Raw genomic sequence first — 18,614 nt, 5'->3', positions numbered from 1 at the left:
CTACTTGGTGGAAGAAAGAGGTCTTCAGATGTGACATACAGATAGGCACTCATACTTGGTGAAAGACACGTCTTCACGTGACCTACAGATATGCACTCCTACTTGGTGGAAGAAAGTGGTCTTCAGATGTGACATACAGATATGCACACATACTTGGTGAAAGACACGTCTTCACGTGACCTACAGATATGCACACCTACTTGGTGGAAGAAAGAGGTCTTCAGATGCGCCATACAGATAGGCACACATACTTGGTGAAAGACACGTCTTCACGTGACCTACAGATATGCACACCTACTTGGTGGAAGAAAGTGGTCTTCAGATGTGACATACAGATAGGCACTCCTACTTGGTGGAAGGTTTTAACCAGTGTTACTAAGCCGTCATAGATGCCTCCCAAACAGTGAGATTTTCCAGTCATAGGACAAAGCTAGATTTGAGCTTACGCCATCAATGAATCTGGTGTATTTATTTATTTGATTGATATTTTTTGTCGTACTCGAGAATATTTCACTTACATGATGGCAGCCAGCATTATGGTGGGAGAAAACCGAGCAGAGCCAGGGAGAAACCAACAACCATCGGAAAGGAAGCCAGTCTTGAACTCAGTGACCGCACTGGCGAGAGGCTCCTAGGTCATTACGTCGTGGTGGTGTGCTAGCCACCTCGGCCAAAGAGACAAGTGGGTTCAAAGGGTGTAGTCTGTTGTTAAGTACATCACTGTTTCCGTACAGTTGTGCTTGTAGAGCAAAGTTACACAAGCATGGTTGTGTAACAATAGAGAGTGATGCACAGCAAACAACAGGCTTGAGTACATGTAGGTGGCTTGATGAATGATCATGTCCACTGTCTGCAGCATGGGCATTTTGTGAAACACACACAAAAAGGTGGTACAGTTCCTGGAACTTATTTATTTTCATCTGGACACTGACAATTTATTTTTTGGACTTGATCTGGGAGGCAATGATATCCAAGTCCTTACGGCCTTGAGCTGTTAGCCGACGCCCTCTGTGAACAAACGCAGAAATGTATCAGAATCAGTCATGTGAACAAGTAGAATGTGAAAACAAAGCGTAATATACTTAATACCTCGACTCTTCGGCGTGTTGTTTGGTCTGAAGTCAAATCATGAACTGTGCTATGAAGCGTGCGCTAAACTTTGCTCCAGCTGTCGGAATGTCAAGAAGAATGTTAAGCTATAGGTAGTGCATGTTGTGGATGGGGTATTACACAGGATAGTGCATGTTGTAAGATGGAGTATTATACAGACAGTGCATGTTGTGGGATGGGATATTACACAGACAGTGCATGTTGTGGGATGGGATATTACACACATAGTGCATGTTGTGGGATGGGGTATTACACAGGACAGTGCATGTTGTGGGATGGGGTATTACACAGACAGTGCATGTTGTGGGATGGGATATTACACAGACAGTGCATGTTGTGGGATGGGGTATTATACAGATAGTCCATGTTGTGGGATGGGATATTACACAGAAAGTGCATGTTGTGGGATGGGGTATTACACAGACAGTGCATGTTGTAAGATGGGGTATTATACAGATAGCCCATGTTTGTGGATGGGATATACACAGACAGTGCATGTTGTGGGATGGGGTATTACACAGACAGTGCATGTTGTGGGATGGGTATTACACAGACAGTGCATGTTGTGGGATGGGGTATTACACAGACAGTGCATGTTGTGGGATGGGGTATTACACAGATAGTGCATGTTGTAAGATGGGGTATTATACAGATAGTCCATGTTGTGGGATGGGATATTATACAGACAGTACATGTTGTGGGATGGGGTATTACACAGACAGTGCATGTTGTGAGATGGGGTATTACTCAGATAGTGCATGTTGTAAGATGGGGTATTATACAGATAGTGCATGTTGTAAGAAGGGGTGTTATACACATAGTGCATGTTGTGAGATGGGATATTACTCAGATAGTGCATGTTGTAAGATGGGGTATTATACAGATAGTCCATGTTGTTGGGATGGGATATTATACAGACAGTACATGTTGTGGGATGGGGTATTACACAGACAGTGCATGTTGTGAGATGGGGTATTACTCAGATAGTGCATGTTGTAAGATGGGGTATTATACAGATAGTGCATGTTGTAAGAAGGGGTGTTATACACATAGTGCATGTTGTGGGATGGGATATTACACAGACAGTGCATGTTGTGGGATGGGGTATTACTCAGATAGTGCATGTTTGTAAGATGGGGTATTTATACAGATAGTGCATGTTGTAAGAAGGGGTGTTATACACATAGTGCATGTTGTGGGATGGGATATTACACAGATAGTGCATGTTGTGGGATGGGGTATTACACAGACAGTGCATGTTGTGGGATGGGGTATTACACAGATAGTGCATGTTGTAAGATGTAGTATTATACAGACAGTGCATGTTGTAAGATGGGGTATTATACAGATAGTCCATGTTGTGGGATGGGATATTATACAGATAGTGCATGTTGTAATATGGGGTATTATACAGATAGTCCATGTTGTGGGGTGGGACATTACTCAGATAGTGCATGTTGTAAGATGGGGTATTACACAGATAGTGCATGTTGTAAGATGGAGTATTATACAGAGAGTGCATGTTGTAAGATAGGGTGTTACACAGACAGTGCATGTTGTGGGATGGGGTATTATACAGACAGTGCATGTTGTGGGGATGGGGGTATTACACAGATAGTCCATGTTGTGGGATGGATATAATACAGACAGTGCATGTTGTGGGATGGGATATTACACAGACAGTGTATGTTGTGGGATCGGACATTACACAGAAAGTGCATGTTGTGGGATGGATATTACACAGATAGTCCATGTTGTGGGATGGGGTATTACACAGATAGTGCATGTTGTAAGATGGAGTATTATACAGATAGTGCATGTTGTAAGATAGGGTGTTACACAGACAGTGCATGTTGTGGGATGGGGTATTATACAGACAGTGCATGTTGTGGGATGGGGTATTACACAGATAGTCCATGTTGTGGGATGGGATATAATACAGACAGTGCATGTTGTGGGATGGGATATTACACAGACAGTGCATGTTGTGGGATGGGGTATTACACAGACAGTGCATGTTGTGGGATGGGACATTACACAGAAAGTGCATGTTGTGGGATGGGGTATTACACAGACAGTACATGTTGTGGGATGGGGTATTACACAGATAGTGCATGTTGTGAGATGGGGTATTACACAGATAGTGCATGTTGTGAGATGGGGTATTACACAGATAGTGCATGTTGTGGGATGGGGTATTACACAGACAGTACATGTTGTGGGATGGGGTATTACACAGATAGTGCATGTTGTGGGATGGGATATTACACAGATAGTGCATGTTGTGGGATGGGAAATTATACAGATAGTGCATGTTGTGGGCTGGGACATTATACAGACAGTGCATGTTGTAAAATGCGATATTACACACATAGTGCATGTTGTGGGATGAGGTATTACACAGATAGTGCATGTTGTTAGATGGGGTATTACACAGATGGTGCATGTTGTGGGATGGGATATTACACAGATAGTGCATGTTGTTAGATGGGATATTACACAGATAGTTCATGTTGTGGGATGGGATATCATACAGATAGTGCATGTTGAATGATGGGATATTATACTGGCAGTGCATGTTGTAAGATGGGGCATTACACAGTGCATATGGGATGGGGTATTACACAGATAGTGCATGTAGGATGGGGCATTACACAGATAGTGCATGTTGTAAGATGGGATATTATACAGATAGTGCATGTTGTGGGATGGGAAATTATACAGATAGTGCTTGTTCTGGGATGGAATATTACACAGATAGTGCATGTGGGATGGGATATTACACAGATAGTGCATGTTGTGGGACGGGGGGAGTACACAGATAGTGCATGTTATAAGATGGGACATTATACAGAGAGTGCATGTTGTGGGATGAGGTATTATACAGATAGTGCATGTTGTGGGATGGGGTATTACACAGATAGTGCATGTTGTGGGATGGGGTATTACACAGATAGTGCATGTTGTGGGATGGGGTATTACACAGATAGTGCATGTTGTAAGATGGGATATAACACAGGTAGTGCATGTTTTAAGATGGGATATTACACAGAAAGTGCATTGTTGTGGGATGGGATATCATGAATTGTGACCTTAAGAGAAGTCCTGTTCAATGAATGTGGCGCACTAGCTGAGTGTGGAGCACCAGCTGAAAGTGGGGCACAAGCTGAGTGTGAAGCACGAGCTGAGTGTGGGGCAAAAGCTGAGTGTGGGGCACGACCTGAGTGTGGAGCACTAGCTGAGTGTGGGGCACTAGCTGAGTGTGAAGCACGAGCTGAGTGTGAAGCACAAGCTGAGTGTGGGGCACAAGCTGAGTGTGGGGCACGACCTGAGTGTGGGGCACGACCTGAGTGTGGAGCACGAGCTGAGTGTGGAGCAAGAGCTAAATGTGGGCACAAGCTGAATGTGGGGCACGAGCTGAGTGTGGAGCACCAGCTGAGTGTGGAGCACAGGCTGAATGTGGGGCACGAGCTGAATGTGGAGCACGAGCTGAGTGTGGGGCACAAGCTGAGTGTGGAGCACGAGCTGAGTGTGGGGCACAAGCTGAGTGTGGAGCACAGGATAAATGTGGGGCACGAGCTGAATGTGGGGCACGAGCTGAATGTGGGGCATGAGCTGAATGTGGGGCACGATTTAAATGTGGGGCACGAGCTGAGTGTGGAGCACGAGCTGAGTGTGGGGCACAAGCTGAGTGTGGAGCACGAGCTAAATGTGGGGCACGAGCTGAATGTAGAGCATGAGCTGAGTGTGGGGCACAAGCTGACTGTGGAGCACGAGCTGAGTGTGGGGCACGAGCTGAGTGTGGGGCACAAGCTGAGTGTGGAGCACAAGCTAAATGTGGGGCACGAGCTGAGTGTGGGGCACAAGCTGAGTGTGGAGCACGAGCTGACTGTGGAGCACGAGCTGAGTGTGGAGCAAGAGCTAAATGTGGGGCACAAGCTGAATGTGGGGCACGAGCTGAGTGTGGAGCACCAGCTGAGTGTGGAGCACAGGCTAAATGTGGGGCACGAGCTGAATGTGGGGCACGAGCTGAATGTGGGGCACGAGCTGAATGTGGAGCACGAGCTGAGTGTGGGGCACAAGCTGAGTGTGGAGCACGAGCTAAATGTGGGGCACAAGCTGAATGTGGCGCACGAGCTGAATGTAGAGCATGAGCTGAGTGTGGGGCACAAGCTGACTGTGGAGCACAAGCTGAGTGTGGGGCACGAGCTGAGTGTGGGGCACAAGCTGAGTGTGGAGCACAAGCTAAATGTGGGGCACGAGCTGAGTGTGGGGCACGAGCTGAGTGTGGAGCACGAGCTGACTGTGGAGCACGAGCTGACTGTGGGGCACGAGCTGAGTGTGGGGCACGAGCTGAGTGTGGAGCACGAGCTAAATATCACACATGAAGATATCCCATCATGCATCACAGAGCATGTACATGTACCACATTTTTTATTGCACCTAAAAAAATGTGTACCTGCTGAGTTGCTTTTTTATGACAATAGTGGAGAATCATCAGTTTTGGCTATTGCAACTTCACACACAGATGCAAACAGCTCCTGATCATATTCCCTCTAGTATCTCTTTTTCACCACAACACAGATGCAAACAGCTCCTGATAACATTCTCTCTAGTATCTCTTTCACCACAACACACATGCAAACAGCTCCTGATAACATTCCCTCTAGTATCTCTTTTTCACCACAACACATGCAAACAGCTCCTGATAACATTCCCTCTAGTATCTCTTTTTCACCACAACACAGATGCAAACAGCTCCTGATAACATTCCTTTAGTATCTCTTTTTCACCACAACACATGCAAACAGCTCCTGATAACATTCCCTCTATTATCTTTTTTTCACCACAACACACATGCAAACAGCTCCTGATAACATTCCCTCTAGTATCTCTTTCACCACAACACACATGCAAACAGCTCCTGATAACATTCCCTCTAGTATCTCTTTTTCACCACAACACAGATGCAAACAGCTCCTGATAACATTCCCTGTAGTATCTCTTTTTCACCACAACACAGATGCAAACAGTTCCTGACAACCTTTCCTCTAGTATTTCTTTTTCCCCCCACAACTTCACACAGTGACACAAACAGCTCAGCTAATTCCACTCGCCAACTTACCCACTAGCAGCATCCTTTTCCACCAGCTTCAAACCTTCTAAAGACTGGAGGATTTTTCTCGCCACAGACCTTGTGCTTCTGCAGAAATGGCTAGGACATGTTCCATTCCTCTTGCGGCCTGGAAAAACCAACAAAATATTGGACTCCTGATTTGACTATGAACTACAGAAACAACACGCAGCTCCTGTTAATTTAAACATTTAACCAAACTAATGAGTGTTTAACTAATGACCATTCATAACACTTTAAAACAGAAAACAGTTTAGTTATCCAACTTACATTTTCAAATGTTTCTCACTTACACTGAAATAAGCCACTACCCTTTTGGAGAAAAGTGACAACAACAGGGTAGTCTGAGACAGTTATTTAAGGTTTCTGACAATCTGAACTTACCTCCATAGATCTTTGTGAATGACCCTACACCCACGGGTGACCGGATGTATAAATGTCTGCAGACTGAAGCTGGAAGAAAGAACACACACAATAAAATTTACATTGGTCTCTCAATAATGAAGATAAACAGAATGCTTTGGAATGGCTATTCTCATCTGGAGGAGACAGAAAAGGGTCTTTATGTTTTACAGTCAAAGCTTCCACAAGCAACATCCATGTCGAGGGCTTGACCTTAATAGACGGTTAAAAAATGTTGTACAATGTCAAGCTCTGGAACTTGCCACTGTTTATGGAGGATTGAGCTTTAATCATGAACATCCCAGCTGAATCATGGTACAAATGTAAGCAAACAGTTGCCCTCATACCCATGAACATCCCAGCTGAATCATGGTACCAATGTAAGCAAACAGTTGCCCTCATACCCATGAACATCCCAGCTGAATCATGGTACCGATGTAAGCAAACAGTTGCCCTCATACCCATGAACATCCCAGCTGAATCATGGTACCGATGTAAGCAAACAGTTGCCCTCATAACCATGAACATCCCAGCTTAATCATGGTACCGATGTAACCAAACAGTTGCCCTCATACCCATGAACATCCCAGCTTAATCATGGTACCAATGTAAGCAAACAGTTGCCCTCATACCCATGAACATCCCAGCTGAATCATGGTACCGATGTAAGCAAACAGTTGCCCTCATACCCATGAACATCCCAGCTGAATCATGGTACCAATGTCAGCAAACAGTTGCCCTCATACCCATGAACATCCCAGCTGAATCATGGTACCGATGTAAGCAAACAGTTGCCCTCATAACCATGAACATCCCAGCTGAATCATGGTACCAATGTCAGCAAAGAGTTGCCCTCATAACCATGAACATCCCAGCTGAATCATGGTACCAATGTCAGCAAAGAGTTGCTCTAATAACCATGAACATCCCAGCTGAATCATGGTACCAATGTCAGCAAAGAGTTGCCCTCATAACCAGGAAATTCCCAGCTGAATCATGGTACAAATGTAAGCAAACAGTTGCCCTCATAACCATGGACATCCCAGCTGAATCATGGTACCTATGTAAGCAAACAGTTGCCCTCATAACCATGGACATCCCAGCTGAATCATGGTACCTATGTAAGCAAAGAGTTGCCCTCATAACCATGAACATCCCAGCTGAATCATAGTACCAATGTACGCAAAGAGTTGCCCTCATAACCATGAACATCCCAGCTGAATCATAGTACCAATGTAAGCAAAGAGTTGCCCTCATAACCATGAACATCCCAGCTGAATCATAGTACCAATATAAGCAAAGAGTTGCCCTCATAACCATGAACATCCCAGCTGAATCATAGTACCAATGTAAGCAAAGAGTTGCCCTCATAACCATGAACATCCCAGCTGAATCATAGTACCAATATAAGCAAAGAGTTGCCCTCATAACCATGAACATCCCAGCTGAATCATAGTACAAATATAAGCAAAGAGTTGCCCTCATAACCATAAACATCCCAGCTGAATCATGGTACCGATGTAAGCAAACAGTTGCCCTCATACCCATGAACATCCCAGCTGAATCATGGTACCGATGTAAGCAAACAGTTGCCCTCATACCCATGAACATCCCAGCTGAATCATGGTACCGATGTAAGCAAACAGTTGCCCTCATAACCATGAACATCCCAGCTGAATCATGGTACCAATGTCAGCAAAGAGTTGCCCTCATAACCATGAACATCCCAGCTGAATCATGGTACCAATGTCAGCAAAGAGTTGCTCTAATAACCATGAACATCCCAGCTGAATCATGGTACCAATGTCAGCAAACAGTTGCCCTCATAACCAGGAAATTCCCAGCTGAATCATGGTACAAATGTAAGCAAACAGTTGCCCTCATAACCATGGACATCCCAGCTGAATCATGGTACCTATGTAAGCAAACAGTTGCCCTCATAACCATGGACATCCCAGCTGAATCATGGTACCTATGTAAGCAAAGAGTTGCCCTCATAACCATGAACATCCCAGCTGAATCATAGTACCAATGTACGCAAAGAGTTGCCCTCATAACCATGAACATCCCAGCTGAATCATAGTACCAATGTAAGCAAAGAGTTGCCCTCATAACCATGAACATCCCAGCTGAATCATAGTACCAATATAAGCAAAGAGTTGCCCTCATAACCATGAACATCCCAGCTGAATCATAGTACAAATATAAGCAAAGAGTTGCCCTCATAACCATAAACATCCCAGCTGAATCATGGTACCTATGTAAGCAAAGAGTTGCCCTCATTACCATGATATGTCTACAGGACTACTGTTTTATTTATTTATTTGATTGGTGTTTTACGCCATACTCAAGATTTCACTTATACGACGGCGGCCAGCATTACGGTGGGTGGAAACCGGGCACAGCCCAGGGGAAATCCACGGCCATCCGCAGGTTGCTGGAAGACCTACCCACAGACTACTGTTTTGGCTGATTAATTCCTGAAAAATAAAAATAAAGCTCATGCTGAAACACAAAAATCTTTTTACTTCCTCCAAGTTTCATTCCTCCCACTCTGTCTGAAACTAGTCTGGATAAACACACAGGAGTGTGTTGTGGTACTCACCAGCCCTGATATAATACCAGTCATCATCATAGGGAGCCAATTCCTTGAACCTGCCCAATTTGATGATATCCACCCAGTCTGGAACCTTCATCTTTCCTGACCTGTGTTCAGAAGTGTGCATTGTGAGAGGAAGTCATTCCCACAGGTAACAATTTCTATTAACACAAGCCAGTCTAGTTTTACATTTCTATATAGTTCAATTCTTAAATGACATGAAGTAACTAATTTCCATTGTTGTCAATAAAAATCGGTATAGTATTTCCTGTGCAAACTGGTAGGAACACGCTCTCTCTTACTGTCATTTTGGAAAATATACTGCCCATGTATGTATTCGACAGAGAACATTTACTTATTTGATTGGTGTTTCACGCCATACTCGACAATACTGCACTTTTATAAGTGTGGCCAACATTAAGGTGAGAGGAAATCGACTACGCAGAATCCGGGGGGCCACAGAGAATATGCTGAGCGTGTATATAATCCTTGCTTACTTTTTCAGGAACGCAGCCAGGGCTTTGGTAAATTCATGCTGATCAACGTCCTTCACGCTGATGCCCATCTGTTAAAGTCGAAGGGTGATTCATTATTAGTACTCATATGTTCAATGCTGGAGAATTTAAATCGGGAATCAATGTTGTCAAGGTTGGTCTCTTTTCTAGGCCACACATACAGGCACACATAAGAGAGCTACAACCCGCCTCCAAATTACAACGGCTCTGGAAACCTCCAAATTAGAGTCAGAAACACACTGCCTTCCCTGCCATCAAGATAGCTGGTTCTATTATACAAGAAGTTTGCTAAAATACTGATGGATACTTGCCATTGGGATGATCAGCAGCTCTGGATTTCATCAGTCTGACAGTCTTGGACCGTAAGCATTGTAAAGGAGTAACTTGACATGCCAGAGAGGTTAGTAATCAATTGATTACTGACACCTTACATACCTCCCCACAAGGGTTAATGTAGTTCAATTAAACTCTGAAGTCTATTTCAAGAGCTTCTGTTATTTACTTGCCTCACTGAATTTAAAAACCTGATAGGTCAATTCCCCAAATCCACTCCACAACAGCGGCACACGTCAATTTCTGGTGTACATTAAAGAGAATATAACCTGTATTACCACTCCAAGTGTAAAACCATCCCACCGAGTCAAAAAGTTGTTAAAATCAACAGAAATACTTCTTTCTCGCTCGTCAAAGATAACTTTGTGCTATCTTGGCGAGTCAGGTGTAATTAAATCTCGGAAAAATAAACCAAAAGACGCGGGAATGGACCTAATAACAGAAAGCCAAGCAACCAGTCTTAAATGACAACTTTAGCAATAATTTTATCAGTCATCATGGATGATGTATAATAGAAAGAAGAATTACAAAACATAAGCATGAAATTGATTGAAACTTGCAGAAGTGATTGAAAAGACGGATTTCATCTCTGTGCAGATCACAAATTGGCGTGTCGTAGTTTTGGAATGAATTTAATTGCGCACTTCGTTCCGCAAAGTGCCTTTCAGCATGGACCTATCCGGTAATCAATTCACCAATTAAACATTCCTGCAGATACATCAGAAATTGCTGATGCAAGCCTATCTTTGTCCTTATTTTACACAGCACAACAACCAACCCATCAAAGTAATCCTCAAAGTACAGAGTATATAGACCACATCTAGACTATGAACTAATCTTTTCTAATTATATGGCTTTCTCTTGTAACACAATGGAAATGGAGTAGAACATGCATAAGTTTTTAAATTAAAAAAAAAGAGCCTTGTGTATCCCTCTCACATTTTGGCAAACTTCTGACAAAAGCAGTGTCAAAATAATCATTCACAATTTGCTGTTTATGTTAATTACATTTCTTACCTCTTTGCTTGTATAAAATATATTTTCAAAAAACACCGGTGGGATGACACATAAGGACTGCTTTGCCTTAGATTTTATACATCTATATGAAAAATAGACAGAGACATGCACCTTTTACTTCATGCCATTGTCTTAGATGGGTTGATTAATCTTAATTACTGATGACTTTATATACGTTGCATATGGTGACTTGACAAAGACTATTTTGAGCTCTTTATTGGTGTTCTATCTACGGTGTAAAGAAAGACATGGTCGAAAATAAATTTACAGATATCAGAAATCAGGGGACCCTTGATTTAATTGACCTAAGGTAAATGGGACCCAGCCAGGACTATGTGAGCGCCAAAACAAATATAAGAAAGAAACCTTTGTCATCAAGGGCTAGATTTGAGCTAGCTTACTTGTCAAATGGCTCCTTAATAAATAATAAAAAAATAAAAAAATAAAAATCTTCTATCACTGACAGACGCCTTCTAGGCTGTAATACGTCCACACTACTAATGTAAGTACGAGCATGTGGCACCGGTGGGTTCGGGGCGCAAAGACAACGGGGCTATCACTCTGTTGACCAATACAGCATGGACAGTAGTGTGAACTAAAACAACAACAACGCTCTACAGACAACTGGGGGAGGGTGGGGTTTCTTTCCAGCATAAAATGACATGTTATATCGTGCCTTTCACTAATCCTCTCTGAGAACTTTTCATGACTTTGCTTTAGAAAGTATGTGATTATCCTTCAGACTATTCGGTGTTCAGACGCTTTTGAAGGAATCCCCTCACATGGGTCATGGAGGCTGCCATGTTTACTACAACCACACTGTCTCTTGACATGACACCATTTCTTCAAGTTTATCTAATGCCAAAAGAAAAAATACAACACATTCCACTTTCATTCAAGTATGCCCGTGTTTTATCAAATACAAAATAAACTGCTGCTGTCTAAGGGAAATTCGTATTATTTTGGTGACGATTCAGGAATCACAACTTGCCTTGGCGGAAGATGTTGAAAAAGAGGCCGAATATGGGTATTCCCATTTAGGTTCAAGGTGGACTCCAAGGGGCACAATCGAAGTGCTTTTCTGTAGATATTTACCTCCCCTGTTGTTTCATTCCCGGACTCGTGTCTGCAGCAGTGCCAACATTAAATTATTTAACTGGTGTTTAACGCTGCACTAAAATATCTCTGCATTAATTATTATAGGACGTTAGTCAGTGTGTGGAAGAAACCGAAGAGCTTTATGTAAACCACTGCCCTTTTTCTTATCGTAAATTAGATAGGCTTATACATGTATATGCCTATGTACGTTTTAAAAACATCAAGATACATTTTTGAAAAATATTTAACGTATAACTTAGCAAACCTTATAGGTCACTCTCACAAAAACTACAGTAAGTAACCATTCACTAGAAACTGAAAGTGGTCGGTATATTAGACCTGCCATACCAAGAGAGACTGGACGTTGCTATCACAACTCATCTGTATAGGCCTACGAGATGAATAAAGCAGTTTTTTGATGCACTGTCCATATAATGCATATAATAGGAAGACCCATGTTATTGTAAATCCTTATTTCACAGCCTTACTAGACGTAACACTTATAAAGCCAATAGAATATTGTTTGAAAGTTTGTAGTTTTCTGAAACGTTTGACTATGTCCACTTCAAAATAAACTGTAGGATATGTAGGCCTGTCAATATATTATTGATTAGCACACATTCTCGAATGTCTTGATATGATGTTTGTTCGTGTACTTGTATATTGTCCTTGCTTTAGCTTTAAATTTCATTACCAACTCGTACTGTGTCAGCAGGAATAAGGAATTTGAAATTTACACCTTGATCAGCCTCCCGACTCAAGCGTGTACACATGTAGGCCTATTATACCTCCATCATGCACAACCCAGCGCGAAGATCGAGTTGCATTAGAACTCGGGCCTCGATCGTCAGACACAGGTAGATCTTTATCAGCTGATCCAAACTGCCCCAGGCCAGCCGAGACCTCCTTCGAGTTGTTTGTCCCGATTTCGCAGTGCTTTCAGACGTAGGCCCATACATGTGAATAGAGCCAACGCCACACTCGGGGTTCAATTTCTGACAAACATACATTTGATTTCATCTTCTGTTTTTCGCACCACCCACTATATATTTGGTTATATATTGTTACAAACACGACCAAGTCCACCGGATAAACCTCCCGTGAACAAGGTGAAAGATTCTACCATGTACGGTGGTTGGTCGGGGGTTGGCGACGATCTATGGTAGCTAGAACATGGAGAATTGTGAATTATCGAAAAGAGGCCTGGACAGGAATTTGAAAGGGTTAACATAATTCCTAACTAAGTCAGAAGAACCCCGAGATTTGACAGCACCACTATTAACAGTAGACTATGTGAGTACAGTTAACTTAAAACAGTTCACACTATTCAGTTCAGTTATGTATTGACAGGTTTGACTTCTTCAGTTATGTTGACTCTATAATAACTTTAAAATACAAAACAATTCAAATATATTACAAACTTTCAACATCCCAAATACAAAAACCAAGACACGCATATATACAAAATATTATTGAAGTGTTTTAATTATCAATTATCCTTTACATGGGTACATTAAAAAAAAGTTCTAAATTGTCTTGCTTAAAAGGGCCACATATGTACAGCCGACAACCCTATCCGCACACATCAGACTGAGGTAAACTTAAAACATCTAGTAGTTTCCTTCACTCAAATTCGTTGCTATATATTCATGCCTTTTATTGTTCAAATTATCCCACCACAGCGTCCCAAGCAGATAATGTCGATAGTATTTGCTGTGCCTTGCCTGTAACTGTCATATCAGCCTTGGTGTTTTATAATTTTCCACACAAACTTTGCTCATGATAATCATGAAAATGACCAGGATTTCCACATGAAAACAGACATAAATCCTTTAGAGGTTGGATATATTCACACTGACTGTGAACAAGAGCTGAAATTAGCACAGCATTGTTTTTTATTACACACATAAGTGTCAATGGGCTTCAACAAAGCCCTCCTCCTACAAGCACTTTGAAAATCATTTTCACAAAATGCATGAAGTTTGTGTTACTGTTTCAGCGTTTGTGAGATGTTTTTCTGTATGAAATTTTAAGAAGCCAATTGCTGTAGCTGTCAGAATTGGGTCACATAAAAAAACTCACACACATTACTATACTGTCTTTACATTAGTGCTATCGTTAGCTCACATGGTAGACAGGGCCCCGGAATTCCCCCATGAATACATCACTCAGTTATCTGCTGAAGAACCTGTTACTAGAATGAATCTGCCATGACAAGAGCTGTTAATGTTTTTTATTTTCTCACCCATGTGGCAGACCTCTACATACTGGTATCAATAGCCAATCACCTTAATCCTCTTGTTAATTCTATACTATATCAACCATAAACATGTCACACTTTCATCAGACACTGTTTTTTCATGCCACACTCATTTCTTCATTGATCTGATGGCTGATCTATCAGCAGGAAAGATTAGATGACAGGCCTCTATCAGTCACATCCCTGCTGTGGTCTGGTTTTGAAGACACTTTTACAATTGCATATTAGTCATACCATTATTTCTAGCCAGCAAACCATAGGGCAACACTCAAGTGTCCCCTTATCACTGGTTCTGTTCTCAAGCCCCAGTAATAGTGCCCCTGGCAGCCTCCCTCACCTGTCATGTCATCAAGTGACTGAAGGGAGGTACTCAGTAGATCCCCCATCCGGCCACTGAATGTCTGTACAAGTAACCACACAATGAGATTTCTCACATGACCCAGGCTATCTAATGGTACTTCTAACCTACTATCAGGCCTATACCAAACCTAAATTGTGATTTGACTTGATTTGCGTAAGCACTAAGAGCTAATGTAAATGGTAATGGCTGCAATTTTTTCTCTAGCATGGCTGAAATACACCAGTTTGTGTCCACTTGACCTACAAACAGAGCAAACAATGATTAAATACAAGGCAGCGATATTCAATTGTCAACGTTACAAACAACAATTAATGCATGTACTTACAATTTATAACTTAGTTACTACCAATAATCCTGTTTAGTCATCAATCAAAAGCCAGACATCAGAATGTAGCTTCAATCCTAGCATCATGAATTTCTCAACACACTGCCATAATAGGGACCACTACTGTCCCACATAACATAAGCTGTGATAATCACATGTATCTCTGTAGTTATCTCAACACACTGCCATAATAGGGACTACTATTGTCCCACAGAACATAAGCTGTGATAATCACATGTATCTCTGTAGTTATGTGTATCTTCCACTCATAGCAATTCTGATGCTGGAGAGATCCTTACCTCGGAATACTAGATTGGCACTTGGAAGGTCGATTTGATAGCCCACAGTGGCGAGGCTCTCCTGCATCCGCAAGCTTGTTTCTAGCTCTACCCCCACCTGCATTTCATTGTTGATTTTATGGTAGTAACAGGCATGTAAACCCCCTACACTTGGACTGATATTTGTACTAAACTGCCAGTCGTCTCCTGGTCAAGTTAAAAACATACAACGTTTTAATGCATTTTGAAACAATACTCAGATCCCAAAGCAATAAATCAAAAATTGTTTGAAGAAACAGTGGAGAAAGAAAATCTTCACAGGGTGTACATCTCATAAAGTCTGATGTTTAATTTCTCTCTAACAGACAGGCAAACATGGAGACAGGCAGGAAAGAATTACACCTTTGCTGCCCAAGAATTTGGAGTTAGTGAGTGAGTGCTTTGGGTTTAACGTCATACTCAACAATTTTACAGCCGTATGACGACGAAGGAATCCATAGGGTGTATGTAATTTGCCTCCTTGTTGCAGGACGATTTCCACTGCTCTTTTATCTAGTGCTGCTTCAGTGAGACAACTTACCAAAGCGAGCGGCCCCGCCAGAGCCATTTTATTGATACGGGTCAATCAGTCGTTGCACTATCCCCTTCATGCTGAATGCCAAGCGAGGAAGTTACAACTTCCTCTTTTAAAGTCTTAGGTGTGACCCAACCCGCGACTGATCCTGGATCTACCCAAGAATTTGGACAATAATGACATAATAACGCCAAGAGCTCACCTGACAATCTGCCAGCTAAGGAGAAAACAGCCAACTCTCCTCCCGGTATCTGCTGACCATACTGGTACAAGAGTTCTGCTCCTAAAGCCAAATTTGGTCGCACCGACTGGAGGTAATGTGCTACCAGGATACCTACAACAACAGCTTTATTTCATGAATCTACCCTAACTCACTGACCAAACGATTGCTGTTTCATGCACTACTTGGGTTATTTTCCATAGAGAGATAAATTTATTTATTTATTTGATTGGTGTTTTACGCCGAACTCAAGACTATTTCACTTGTACGACGAAGACCAGAATTACGATGGAGGGAAAGCGAGCAGAGGCCGGGGGAAAACTCACAACCTTCCGCAGGTAGCTGGCAGACCTTCCCGTGTACGGCCAGGTTGAATGCATTGAGATAAAGGTTTTGGGTACAGGAAATCAGGCTGGCCTTTTTCAAGCCTTACCACACATTTTCTAACATTTTGGTAATCCTCCACTTCTGCATTAATGTATGGATTCTGAACACCACTGATTGTACCTGATTCCTTAACAATATCTGGATTGCCTATCGTAAGCGAGCCAGTGAAATCAGTGCCCTTATAATCTGTGGTTAACTGTGACACCATCCACTTTCCATCCTGAATCTGAAAGAACCAAACATATAGATGTACTCTCACGGTCTACTAAAGACAGCAGCCCTTGCTTGGGTATTAATTAATACACAAGTGGCACAAACGTTTAAAACATCATCAAATTCTGAGAACATCACTGAAGACAAAATGTGCTGTTATTCTAATTGTATTATTTATATTTTATAGAGAAACAGTGAATGAATGATTGAATTGGTGTATGTTTAACAGTCATACACTGTCAAGCATATACGCTGATACAAATATGGTCTGATGCTTTACACTGTGATACACATATACTGTGATACACATACACTGCGATACACATACTGTGGTACACATACACTGTGATAATATACATGTGATACACATACACTGTGATACACATACACTGTGATACACATACACTGTGATACACATACACTGTGATACATATACGCTGTGATACACATACACTGTGATACACGTACACTGTGATACACGTACACTGTGATAAACGTACACTGTGATGCACATATGCTGTTGTACATATATACTCTGATACACATACACTGTGATACACCATGACACACACACATTTTGCTATTACCTGAGTAACAAATTTGCTGCGAATGTTTTCAGTGAACTGATGAACCATGTTAGCATTTAGGTTACCACTTGGGTCCAAGTCACCAACGAGAATAGGAAACCCCTGTTTAACACAGAATGTCAAATGTAAATCAACATTATACTACCACAAATATGAAGAAAAAAAAAATTCACCACCTCCAGATACTATAAAATTTTAACTCTTCTTACAACACAGATAAACTAACCTAAATCAAAATGTGCAGTTAATGTTAACTTGTCAAAAATGATGTCATTGTTTTCCGCATAGTAGCTTGTCAGATCATTCGCTTAACATTATGTCTGCTATATCATTCTTCTTTTTTTCCCCATCAAACCTTAATTTCTAATAGAAGCCTTTATTTCTAATAGAAGCCTTCAATTCACCTGCTGCAACGTGGTGTTAAACCTTAGCTATTCATTCATGTATTTATTCACTCTATTCACCTCTTGTGGGCTGAACTGTTTAGAGCCAACATATGTAGCACCAAATCTGTAACCTGATGGCTGAAAGGTACTCATACTTAAGGTATGGCTTATTTGGAAGTGGCTACTCAAAGCCTTAGATATGATTAACTTCCCTCCTTCGAAGACCTGGGGAAATACATCTAAAACAAAACAAAGAGAAGGATTACTGGACATATGGTTATAATGTACATGTACAATCAACAATCTCTGTCCATTCATCTGCCACTGACGCACTGCGTAAGATGCTTGAGGGACTATTATTATTATAATAATAAAACACTGTGACCATAACTTAATAACTTTTGCAACTTTGAGTTCACCATTTAAACAATGTACCTTTACACTTTTTGTGTAAATCTTCGAATGTCCCGGGGTTATCTGCAAATTTTGAAGGTTCAGCTAGGACAGAGGTCGGGCTGTCACCGGGTTTAGGGGGTGATGGCGGTGATGGTGGTACGGGCTGAGGAGGAGGAGGTACTAAACTCGGGCTGGGTACTCCGCCCGGTCCAGCTGCCAGCACGTTCATGCGATTCCCCATCCTTGATTTCGATTAGTTCTATCGATGGTGACAATTAGCAAGAGATTATCAATCTAACTCGTCACTTCTGTGCAGCACAAGTGTGGACTTACTGCACGCCGCCATGTGCTGGCAACACAAAAGCCTCATTGGATGACGGTTGTCACATGACAGGTTTAAGCCTGCGTGATGTTTACAT

At 42.0% G+C, this 18,614-nt stretch overlaps 2 protein-coding genes across 2 annotated transcripts; both read right to left on the bottom strand.

The window, feature by feature from the left end:
* Nucleotides 1-891: 891 nt before the first annotated feature.
* LOC135462177 (small ribosomal subunit protein eS19-like) lies at nt 892-9,897 on the bottom strand. The gene is made up of 5 exons (XM_064739570.1): nt 9,743-9,897; nt 9,252-9,352; nt 6,629-6,697; nt 6,236-6,353; nt 892-1,008 (listed from the first exon to the last, which is right to left on the bottom strand). Exons 1-5 carry the CDS (start codon nt 9,808-9,810, stop codon nt 936-938), a joined length of 429 nt encoding a protein of 142 aa, XP_064595640.1. The 5' UTR covers nt 9,811-9,897; the 3' UTR covers nt 892-935.
* Nucleotides 9,898-13,693: 3,796 nt separating this feature from the next.
* LOC135481896 (mitochondrial import receptor subunit TOM40 homolog 1-like) lies at nt 13,694-18,524 on the bottom strand. The gene is made up of 7 exons (XM_064761662.1): nt 18,235-18,524; nt 17,878-18,038; nt 17,414-17,515; nt 16,734-16,839; nt 16,209-16,340; nt 15,454-15,639; nt 13,694-15,068 (listed from the first exon to the last, which is right to left on the bottom strand). Exons 1-7 carry the CDS (start codon nt 18,434-18,436, stop codon nt 14,929-14,931), a joined length of 1,029 nt encoding a protein of 342 aa, XP_064617732.1. The 5' UTR covers nt 18,437-18,524; the 3' UTR covers nt 13,694-14,928.
* Nucleotides 18,525-18,614: the final 90 nt, after the last annotated feature.

The sequence above is a fragment of the Liolophura sinensis genome, chromosome 1 (genome assembly GCF_032854445.1).
Source record: "Liolophura sinensis isolate JHLJ2023 chromosome 1, CUHK_Ljap_v2, whole genome shotgun sequence".
In the NCBI taxonomy this organism is placed as follows: domain Eukaryota; kingdom Metazoa; phylum Mollusca; class Polyplacophora; order Chitonida; family Chitonidae; genus Liolophura; species Liolophura sinensis.
This window is presented reverse-complemented; position numbering and strand designations above follow the sequence as displayed.

What these genes read in the sequence shown, in the direction of transcription:
- LOC135462177 (XM_064739570.1), bottom strand. Translation starts at nt 9,810, where the DNA reads ATGGGCATCAGCGTGAAGGACGTTGATCAGCATGAATTTACCAAAGCC. An exon ending in CTGGTATTATATCAGGGCTG is followed by an intron (nt 6,698 to 9,251) that starts GTGAGTACCACA and finishes TCTTTCTTCCAG; the next exon opens with CTTCAGTCTGCAGACATTTA. An exon ending in GAAAAGGATGCTGCTAGTGG is followed by an intron (nt 1,009 to 6,235) that starts GTAAGTTGGCGA and finishes GTTTGTTCACAG; the next exon opens with AGGGCGTCGGCTAACAGCTC.
- LOC135481896 (XM_064761662.1), bottom strand. Translation starts at nt 18,436, where the DNA reads ATGGGGAATCGCATGAACGTGCTGGCAGCTGGACCGGGCGGAGTACCC. An exon ending in AACAGTTCAGCCCACAAGAG is followed by an intron (nt 17,516 to 17,877) that starts GTGAATAGAGTG and finishes TGTGTTAAACAG; the next exon opens with GGGTTTCCTATTCTCGTTGG. An exon ending in AGATATTGTTAAGGAATCAG is followed by an intron (nt 16,341 to 16,733) that starts GTACAATCAGTG and finishes CTGTTGTTGTAG; the next exon opens with GTATCCTGGTAGCACATTAC.